The sequence below is a fragment of the Alosa alosa genome, chromosome 14 (genome assembly GCF_017589495.1).
Source record: "Alosa alosa isolate M-15738 ecotype Scorff River chromosome 14, AALO_Geno_1.1, whole genome shotgun sequence".
Taxonomy (NCBI): domain Eukaryota; kingdom Metazoa; phylum Chordata; class Actinopteri; order Clupeiformes; family Clupeidae; genus Alosa; species Alosa alosa.
In genome coordinates this window covers 21,253,807-21,265,375 of record NC_063202.1, presented here as the reverse complement: position 1 = coordinate 21,265,375, position 11,569 = coordinate 21,253,807, and the positions used below count along the sequence as shown (strand labels likewise).

General features: G+C 41.6%; 1 protein-coding gene across 1 annotated transcript; it reads left to right on the top strand.

The window, feature by feature from the left end:
* Positions 1 to 7,553: 7,553 nt before the first annotated feature.
* adra2da (adrenergic, alpha-2D-, receptor a) lies at positions 7,554 to 9,549 on the top strand. Its single transcript, XM_048263069.1, has one exon. It carries the CDS (start codon positions 7,992 to 7,994, stop codon positions 9,237 to 9,239), a length of 1,248 nt encoding a protein of 415 aa, XP_048119026.1. The 5' UTR covers positions 7,554 to 7,991; the 3' UTR covers positions 9,240 to 9,549.
* The last annotated feature ends 2,020 nt before the right edge of the window (positions 9,550 to 11,569 follow it).

The following is an 11,569-nucleotide window of genomic DNA, read 5'->3' as shown; positions in this document are numbered from 1 at the left end:
GTTCAGACGGACTGTTTACTGTTATGTTCACTGCACGTGCACTAAGAGCAAATTAGCCAGACAAACACACACACACACACACACACACACACACACACACTCATCACACGCATGTATCAGGCACACACACACACACGTACTGTACATTTCTTTCATATGATGGTTTGTGGGTTTTGTATATTTTTTTTGCTCCTGAAATAGCATGAATATTTTTACTCCAGAAATGTAAGACAGGGTAAAATTAATCAAACAGTGATGCACAAAAATTCTGAAAACAGAAAGAATTCATTAATCATGAGGGCCAAAGTAAACACTTGTCCAAGGATAATTATTCACCGTGTTTTCTGTGATAATAAACTGCTCAATTAAATGCATTGCGCTCTGATACTAGAAAAATAGGGTGCCTGCCAATGTCAAACGCTGGATGAATGCTTTAATGAATCCTTGGCAGAGATGCAACCTGATACTGAAAACCCTTGTGGCACCGTGTTTTTTCTGTATCCTTCAGTGTGTGCAAGGTGATATTCAAAACTAATAGTCCTAACGGTGTGAGAAGTGTGAATTTAGTCAGTTTTGTAGTTTTAGAGGTCATGTTTGATTATACTTAAACTAATTGTTGCCTTACAGCCTGAATATGTTTTCTCCTGAGTTCTAAGCAACCAAAGCTACCTACAGTATTCAGAAAGCAATGCATTTGCAAATTTGATATGAAACAAACTAACTGAATGATACAATTGTTGTGCTGTTACCTTGGCTACTGAATGGAATTTACATACTGTAGTTTGTTGTTATTGTGGTTGTTTTACTGATCAGAGGATAAACGAAACAATATCATATGGCAAAAAGAATTCCAATACATTAGGTAACACTTTATTTTAATGTGTCACTGTTACAGTGTACCTACCTAATTAGGTACAGTGGTACAACCTGTGTCACAACATGTACTATCAGGTACTATCATTGTACTTGCATTATGTATTTGTGGGTACCTACATATAGTTGTTACATTGTAATACTGAGTGCTTTTACAAAACTTTGACAATTTGCCTACATTTTCATCAGCGGCAAAGAGCTGACCTGAGACGGGGTAAGGGGAGCTGACCTGCTGGATGGGGTAAATCTGGTCATGATAGATTTGATATACAAACCATTCTTAGCTCCAGTCAAGGCCTCATTGTCTTCAGTGTACATGTACTGCAACAGCTGTGCTGCTACAACCTTGTTACTCTTTGATACAGTGGAATAAACCTATTTAAGTGTGCCAGTTAATTACTTATGTACATATGACATGTATGTTGTGTCTTCGATGTCTTGGAACGGGTCTACTAATTCACATGTACTGTGTGGTGTAACAGCAGACACGTTTCAACACATCAATTACAGGATGCATGACATCATTGACAGGATGTATATAATATGTACATGTAAGTACTTAACTGGTACACTTTATTTTAATGGGTTTATTCCACTGTATCAAAAGAGTAATAAATGTGTACCAACACAGTTAATACATGTACTACAGTATGTAGGGTAATGGCAGACATGTTCCAAGACACCAATGACACAACATACATGTAATATGTAATTGTAAGTATTTAACTGGTACACTTCATAGGTTTATTCCACTGTATCAAAGAGTAACAAGGTTGTAGCAGCACAGCTGTTACATGTACACTGAAGACAATGAGGCCTTGACTGGAGCTAAGAATGGTTTGTATATCAAATCTATCATGACCAGATTTACCCCATCCAGCAGGTCTCAGGTCAGCTCTTTGCCTCTGATGAAAATGTAGGCAAATTGGCAAAGTTTTGTAAAAGCACTCAGTATTACAATGTAACAACTATATGTAGGTACCCACAAATACATAATGCAAGTACAATGATAGTACCTGATAGTGCATGTTGTTACACAGGTTGTACCACTGTACCTAATTAGGTAGGTACACTGTAACAGCGACACATTAAAATAAAGTGTTACCCACTTAGGTTATCTTCCTGCAGACATTGTCTATTTACAAAACAATGGAGCAAGGCAGTTTTTATGAATGTGACCACAAGAATCTGCACACATTACCATGGAGAGTGGTTACAGACATGAGTCCATTAACAACTAGATAGAGTTTCTTTGTCTTAACATACCAGTGACTGTCAGAGCCAGTTGTTAGACTTTACGAGCATTCCTGTTTAAACACTCTGCATTCTCTTGATACAGTTTGCAGTCTTGTGTCTCCTCCTAAACCTGTGCTGATGGACTATGTAAAGACAGTGTTTATGTTAGAGGAGAAATTCCAACGTATGTGCCTTAGGTTTGGCTCACCTATCTAACAAATAAGGTATATGTAACAATGTCCATTAGAAGAATGTCTGAGGCTGCGAGTCACAGGGAGGACGATTCAAGCTTTCAGGCATTCAAACAAAAGCACAAAAACGCGATATTCCTTAAGCTCTCTGGGGACCCATGGGAAATCAAAGGGGTCGTTGTTGCTTCTCATTTGGATGATTTTTGAAATGAGCACAAATTCATTTGAAATCATGTGGAACCTTTCCATTTGTCCAACAAAAAAAGTAATGGATTTTAAATTAATCTTGGGACTAGATTGCATGTTAGATCTTAATGCAGAGAAAAACTGTTCTATTGCACAACTCAACAGCACCTGTTTCATCTGCTGTGTTCAGGCATGAAATGCTTTAATCAATAAAAGTCCAGCATCTGCTCACTGAAGCATGTTCTTGTCAATAATAATAAACCACATTAGAAGTGAGCCATTGTTTTTCACACGCTACTCCAGGTAATTTTTCAACGAGATTTCCATCTGATGAAGCCATATTGTTCTGTGATTGGGAAAGATAATTAATACAATCTCTATTTCTGTGCCTTAGATAGAAACACAAAACGGAGGGAGGGTTTTTAGTTTAGAAGCACTAATTAATGAATGTTAAAACTGACTGCTCTTAGATTCATAGCTCTGAAATCATTTCTTAGTGCTTATCTTACCGTTTTGTTTGCAAAGTGATCCTATATTTGGGATCCTACAGAATGAAAGGCTAATTTACCCCCTTATTTGAACACATTTTACTCCAATGATTTCAGGAGTGTTTCACAATTATTCCAGTCCGTGACCATGTAGTTTTAGCCCACTCCACAGCAATGACTTTCTGCCATTGCACATGTGAATAAAGCAAGAGCCAAGGGGTTGTGTTGTGTCTGATTCGGAAGTGGGCCTTGAAGAATGAAATCTGTTACATTTGCAATTGGTTCTTCATGAATCATTTTGTGTTGTCTGAAACATCATAGCGTAGAAATTGGCTGTGTAAACAGAACTCTAGTGAGCCTTCCCATGTGATCTGCACTGCACTATGCATTGAGTGTTTCAGACGACAAGCATGACACCTAAGAGGTGCACGCCTCCTTAGGGGTCATACCTATTAATAATTCAGAACATCATGGTTGGAAGACACACTCGCACAACCCCCCCCCTCTCTCTCTCTCTCTCACACACACACACACACACACACACACACACACACACACACACACAGACATTAACACACAAATACACACACACTCACAAACACACACACAGACTTCTAACTTTCTTTCTTTTCTTACTTTTGCTTATTTCAATTTCAGCTACCTCCTGTCTCTCAAGGTTACACATCATCAGGGGATTGGATCATAATTTTAGGATCGACATAAACAATTCAAGGCAAACTGGAGGTGCCACATAGACACAAATGAGTACACAAGACTCAGAGGTCTACCTCCCCAGCAGCACAGCTTTTGAATATGAATACATTACTCTACCAGATGGTCAGGAATATGGGGACTGACTCTCCTGTATATGACAAAAAAGACAACATACTATCATGGGCTTCTGTCCCCACTCTAATCATTTCAATTTTACATGCTTTTATTTCCTTTGGAATGTTTGTCTAGTAATTGGCTATTAGCTCAAATTAGCATCTTTCTCACACATACTTCACACTTCTGGTGGTTCACATCCTAGCGGTGATCTTCAGAGAGGATTTATAAAAAGGACTCCTCCATGTCTTGTAGGCGTTAAAGTTTGATGGCACAGAGTCGCTTGCATATAAAATATGAGCAGGAGTAGGAGCTGCTTTCCCACCATGGCGTCAGTTGTTGAAGGAACAGGAAAAGGGTGTGAAGGGCATTACCCTGTGAAATACTCATACAAACACACACACACACACATTTATATAAACTAACATGCACTACTAACTAACAAACACACACACACACGCACACACACACACACACACACACACTGGAAAGATTTCAGAAAACATTTTTCAGACCTTTTGGATTCCTGACAGTGGTAACACTCTTAGAAATGCCTACACTACACATGTGACCAACGCCTGATACACAACAGCCATATTTTTTCTTATCAGAACCACATTGTCCTGGGACAAAAAACACCTCTCTCTCCCTTCCTCCACCTCTCTCTCTATCTCTCCCTCTCTCCCTCCTTCTCTCTCCCTCTTTCTATCTCTCTATCTCTCTTTCTCCCTCTCTCCCCCTCTCTCACTCTCTCCTACCTTGTATCTGGCACTGGCTCTCAATTCATGTTCACATCAGTGTGCCGACTCATACGACTCGGCCTCAGGCCTCCGGCCCTGGCCAGCACAAATTCCTCACCAGTCTGAGGCCCGCTGCTTCAGCTAATAAGGAACCGTGTGTTTCAACAAGGCAGGAGAGTGTGTGTGCGCACACACAAACATTCACTCTTTTTACTCAAACACACTTTTGCACATACACACACAACAAGATACAAGGAGAATACAGGCACACACACACACACACACACACACACACACACACACACACACACTCTCTCTCTCTCACACACACACACTCTCTCTCTCTCTCACACACACACACACACACATACACACACACACACTCACACACACACACACAGAGGGGGTTTACTGGGCTCTGTTTTGGACCAGTGCAGCTTGACTACGTGGGCGTGTAGAGATGTTACGGGCAGGCAGGTTCACGTTGGTGCAGGGTGCTAATTACCTCGGCAGCTGACATCAAATAACCGCCAGACATGTGCGGAGAGGTCAAGCTTGCTAATGGCGGAACTGTGGACTCAAAGGAAGGCGATCTAGCCTTGGACTGCTTGGACAGCTCACATGCTTCAGATAAAGATGTGATTTCCACCACTGCCACAGAGCAAATTAATCTGAACAAACTGACACATTCTAAGACACTCGATCAATAACCACCTGCCGGACCGCTTTTTGCTGTGAATGAATCATTCGAGGTAAAAATTCATACCTCTGTTGGAATGAAATATATCAGTTTTGATGTATAAAAGGTCACATACATGTTTTTGTCAATTTCCCCTCTCAGTCCTGCAGCAGTCTTTTCAGAGCTTCTCAGTGCTTGTTTTTATTCAATCCTTTTTCAGTAAATGGGAGTCTCAGACTGAGCCCTAACCAATTAGCACTTTAATTCAGGAGTTCACAATGGAGGGATGTAGTTAAACCGATCACTAACGGCATCTTTAAGCTGCTTTGATATAAATAGGGTTGACATTGCTGGTGTATTGTGTTAGAGTCCAGTCTGAACAAAACTATAACAAAGTCTATAGTGGAAATATCAGGCAAGTTAGGCGGGCAAAAAACTTGGCTATTTTTAATCATTAGGAGACTACACCTTCTCTATGAGACGCCCTTTCAAAGAGTCATTACTTAAGGTTATGCAACGGCAACAGGTAGTGGTTTCTGCCTACAGGAAGCAGAGTATTGTTTGGAGGGTGCTGATTCCATGAAATCATTGGGAGGAGAGTGAATGTTGGGGAGATAGCAACATGTTTACCAGGCTCACACGTCTTTATGCTAGTCTCCAAGAAGAAATACAAAGCACTCAATTGGTACTATGGAGATACGGTTATAAAAGGCCAGTTGAAGAGAGCAGACTGTTTGTTTTGATGTTTTTGCTCTGTAATCTCAGTCTTGTTTATTGTGTTTGTTGTATACATTGATTTTAGTCTTGTATTTTGAATACTCTAAGGCTAGTTTGCAATCAATATTCTATATCAGAGTCATAACATCTCTGCAATTCTAATTAGTGACTAGCAGTAGCTACTGTACATAACTAACTATCCTCTGAGAGATCAAAAACATGGCTGATAAAAGGCATATGCCACTTGATGAAGGTTTCAAAAACTAGACACGCAGAGCAGGAAGTGCCCTGTAGCGCTGGACCTGCTGTTTTCCCACTCAGTGTTTCTCTTCCTGACAGCTGGCCTTTGGTCAGAGTCTCAACTAAAACAAGCCCTGATACTGTCATGAACTCCAGGCCCAGGCGGGGTGTCTGAGTCTCCAAGAGAGAGAAAGAGAGAAAGAGAGAGATACAGTAGGCTAGGGGAGAGTGAAGACCCTCTAATTGCCCGAACCTTTTGCCGCTCCAGTCGAAACACATGCACACACACACACACACACACACACACACACACACACACACACACACACACGCACACACACACACACTGCACTGTACAAGCACTGACACAGCCACAAACAAAGGCCATCTAAAAACTTTAAAGTGGTACTGATAATTGTACTGTTTGCGTCTGTAAATTGAGCACACTGCCCCCACACACACACACACGCACACCAGTCGTCTGCTGAATTCAGGCTGATGTCACACATCTGTGGAGCAGAAATGGATTTTCTGCAGGTGTGTGTAATCAGCCTGCACTTTCACATTGACCCTGTGTGCCACAGCTTTGCTCATCTGGTACATGAACTGTTTTTCTTCTCCCCACAAAATTACCTAGCTGAGTTACATAACAAATCCTCAGGGCTACCGCTGCCCCCCCAAACAGTGCAGCATTTACATATTTTTTTCTTTTACATAGTCCATAGAAGCTTGGGATTGGTAAATGAGGCAAACCACCAGTCCTCTTTGAAGTTTAGTAGAAATGCCATTGTACAGGAAGAGAATGTGTGTGGGCTCTGAGCAGCAACACGATTAACATCCTCTGAGGTAAACCAGCGCCATCCTGGCAAACAGGAGAGATCGTAGAGACTGGTTGGAGGCAACTGTTGTTTGACACATCCTGTTTCGGCTGTCAGCTTAAAAGAGGGCCATGTAACTAACAATAGCATTTGGAACACTCCAGGCTGGCTGAGAGCTTCTCTTTTGCAAACAGCAGAATGAGATCTAAGCAATGTATTATTTCAACTGTCGCCTGGCATTTAAATGGTTGCAGTATGCTGTACACCTACAATAATTACAACCAATATTTAATTTCAACATTATTAATTTAAGTACATGCATCTGTTTGCATCTATATCAGTGGAAGAACTGGAGAGACATGCACTTCAAAATTAAGATAATATTTGGTGTGTACTACGATGCATTAACGTAATATGATAAACTCATTATGGATAAAGCCAAACATATGTCTGTCAAACAAAGAGACCACCTTCCCATACCAACTCCAACATTCTATGCACCTCCGTCTAAGTTCAGGGATGGGTTGGTCTAAGGAATGATGTAATTCGCCTCTCTCCTGCTCGCAAATACATTCCTTCATTCCTTTCCACTGTGCGGCCAGTATGGAACAGAGTTCGACGAGCACAAACAACGCGCTTCTTTCCAATACGAGATAGAGCTGCATGCTGAGAACTGGGACTAAAAACGAACGGAATACATTTTAACCGAAGGGAGCTGTATCACAGTGGATAAAGTTTTAGGTGAGGTTGCAAGCTTTTTTCCTGCTCTGAACTATTTCAGTGTATGGGAAGCGCTCATTGCGCAGGGAAGCAGACAAATGCGTGTGAGACTGGTGTTCAGTGCGCACCAGAAGGGCACTATGTTGTCATGGCTGTTCAAATGGTGTGCGTTATTCCAATATGCTGAGGAGACGACCTAACTTACTGCCACTGTTATGAACGCATGGCAGAGTTGAACTGTTGGGCAGCGGCGATTGAGAGAGAATGAGTTCAAAATGGATTTGACACAACTGACAACAGTTGACTATAACTCTACCGAGGATGGCAATGTTACAAAAACAGCGAGACCTTTTCCTCATACGGTGGTGGCAGCGGCGTCTATCATCGTCGTCGTCACTGTCATAATTTTTGTCACGATTGTGGGTAACGTTCTGGTTATAGTGGCAGTTTTAACCAGTCGAGCGCTCCGTGCGCCACAAAACCTTTTCCTGGTGTCTCTAGCCTCGGCGGACATCCTCGTGGCCACGCTAGTGATCCCATTCTCTTTAGCCAACGAGATCATGGGATACTGGTACTTTGGGAGCACATGGTGCGCTTTTTATCTGGCCTTAGACGTTCTGTTCTGCACCTCATCCATCGTTCACCTGTGCGCCATCAGTCTGGACAGGTACTGGTCGGTGACAAAAGCGGTGAGCTACAACCTAAAGAGGACTCCGAAGCGCATCAAGTCCATGATAGCAATAGTGTGGGTTATATCAGCTGTCATTTCCTTCCCGCCTCTAATCATGACCAAGCACGACGAGAATGAGTGCCTGATTAATGACGAGACGTGGTACATTCTCTCCTCGTGCCTCGTCTCTTTTTTCGCCCCTGGGTTCATTATGATTACAGTGTACTGTAAAATATACCGCGTGGCCAAACAGCGCTCCTCCACTGTGTTTGTCGCTAGAAACGGCCTGGAGAGGAACCCCTCACAGTCGGAGACATGTTTCGTCCGAAAGGATAAGTTCGAAGTGGAGAGCCCCAGTAGCCACAGCTCGGGAAGTAATCAACACCAAGAGGAGTTGGACGACATCGATCTGGAGGAGAGTTGTACGTCGGACAACAAACCCAAGAACTCCCGTTTCTCCAAGCGAAGGAAGGTGGAGGGATCAGATTGCTGCCCTAAACAGACCTGCCGCATCTCATGGGCTTCCAACCGCACCTCACAGTTGTTCCAAGAGCCAAACAACAGACAGTCCGCATCCAAAACTAAAGTGGCGCAAATGCGAGAGAAGCGTTTCACGTTTGTGCTCGCTGTGGTGATGGGAGTGTTTGTTCTCTGCTGGTTTCCCTTCTTCTTCACCTACAGTCTCCATGCTATTTGCAGGGAGAAATGCACCATTCCCGGAGCCTTGTTTGACGCATTCTTTTGGATAGGTTACTGCAATAGTTCAGTAAACCCTATTATATACACTGTTTTCAATAGAGATTTTCGGAAAGCCTTTAAGAAGATAATATGTATAAGTAAGAAACGCACATAAACTCTTTTTCACAAGTTCAAATGTATCTAGATCTGTATAAAATATTTCATGGGAAATGCGAATAAATGTAAGTGTATACATAGACTGTGATAAGACCAGAGCTAGAGATTTTATGTGTGGCTTATTTACATTTTATGTGCAGTGCATATTTGATAAAGTAATTTAAAAATTGTTGTAAAAAGATTTATTATTATTCATTTATACGTTTTCTCCAAATGACTGAAGGGTCTGGAGTGCAATCTGTTGATGAATGTCACATTTGTGAATTTATGATGATATACTTGAAATATAGTAAACCCTTAAAACTAAACACGACTTAGTAATGTACATATAAACTGTCATTCAGCGAAACAAAACAGAACATACTGACTAAAATGCATGGTAACTGAGACAATTGTGTTCATGCTGTGCAATGGTGCAATCGGAGGCATTTAACCGCACCCCAAAAGTTTCAGGTAATTATGACGACAGCAGGAGTATAATTAGTCACAGCAACATGTAAATACTACTGATAGCGTCTGCGTGAAGATCAAAGAGGCCCGCAAGTTAACTGGGGTCTCAGCGGGATCCCCACTCACTGCTGTCCTTGGTCCTGAAAGGTACCCCCCCCCCCCCAAAAAAAAAAAGCCTTTCTTTCACCTCTGGGGAAACTAATAGGTAGGGGGTCAGCGATGCTGCGCTACATAAACCCCTCCCACGTCCTGCCTTTGCATTTAATTGATTTGAAATTGAATAGGTAGTTAGCATTCTGGTCAGTTCAACTCTGCTTTAAATCAGGGTGTTACTAATAAGGATGATGGAGGCACACACTTTATTGAGAATTTCCCATCTCCAATCTGAGTAAGATGATCGACCTCATTACATATAATGCTTTAGTTAGCTATGGCCATGGGGAAATTTCCCGTCTCGATCATTAGATTCAATCCAAATTCGTTTAAAAATATGATTGAATAAATGGACTGTAAAATTGGACATTAAATGACTGTCACATAGTTATGAGCTCTGAATTTGATTTACTTGTGTAATTGTTTCACTTTGAACTAAAAGAGCCATTCGACTCAGTTGAGTATGCTGTTGGAATAACAACAAAAGAGGGGGGGTGTCCACGTCCTTACCCCAGAGAAATTTGAGAGGAAAAACGTGCCACAAAGTCTGTGAGAATGAACAGCAAAAAGGAAAGTAGGAAAGTTTTATCAGTACCCTGCTGAATATCAAAATGAAAACAGCATGACATAAAAAGGCAACACTGAATGTTTTTTTGTTTTGTTATTTTGCTAACATTAAAATGTGTTTTTTCTCTCTCACTAAAACACTGTGCAAAAAAACAAAACAAAAAACAACCTTTTTTTACTTTAATTGGTGAGAATTAGTGATGTTCAGAAACCCTTGCAGAGAGAGGTATAGCTCATAATATAGAGCTGATGCATCATGATTGACAGGCAGAGTGTGACCAGGTTCATGCTGCTGCTCTAGTGGGTCAGACAGAGAGACGCTATAATGAGTGGCAGTGTTACAGCAGTTGAGGACACGGATGCAGCCGAGCTAGTTCACTGCTTGTTTGTTTACATATTTACATTCAGCCAATGTAGAGAACAGCGGAGAGGACAGCCTGCAAAGGGAAACTGGCTAGCATAACGAAAGGGCTACTATTGTCTGCAGCGAGCGCCCTATTTATAACTTCACAGACATTTCCCGTATCCTCCAGTGGCCAGATGTGGCTCTGTGCCAGTAGCGAGGTGCTGGGGTGTACTCGGGGGGTCCCCGGCTCAATGCATGAGAAACTCTAGACCCTAAGATCTCTTTGGTTTTCTGAGGCAGTGGACGCTCGTAGGGGAAACTTGGGGAGATCCCAGCATGGGGGCTCTATTCATTTCCATAAGAATGTTCCCTGGCAATGCAGAGGATGTATTTTTATAGTGAGCCTCCACACAGTGATAAGAGATATTATGTTGAGGACAACCTCAACTGTTAATTTGAGAACCGTGCCGTGTAAATACATGCCACAGGTATTTATTTAAAACTTAAAATAAATGTTTCAATTATAGGGGTGCAATTCAGTAAACAAATAACAAAGTGGAAATACAATTGCCTCTGGTTTTGAAATCCCTTGTGACATAGAGCCACACTTCTCAATAACTGCACATAACATAGACACATCATATATTGCATACATGATACAGTAGATGGTGGCAATCTTGAACAGAGTTAAGTGGAAATTAACCCTTATTCAACACAGCACCATTCTCCTGGAGAAGTACAATTTGATTAGGGAAAAATAACATATGTTCTATCTTAACAACAGGCCACAATTGTGTTCAGCATGTGTATTG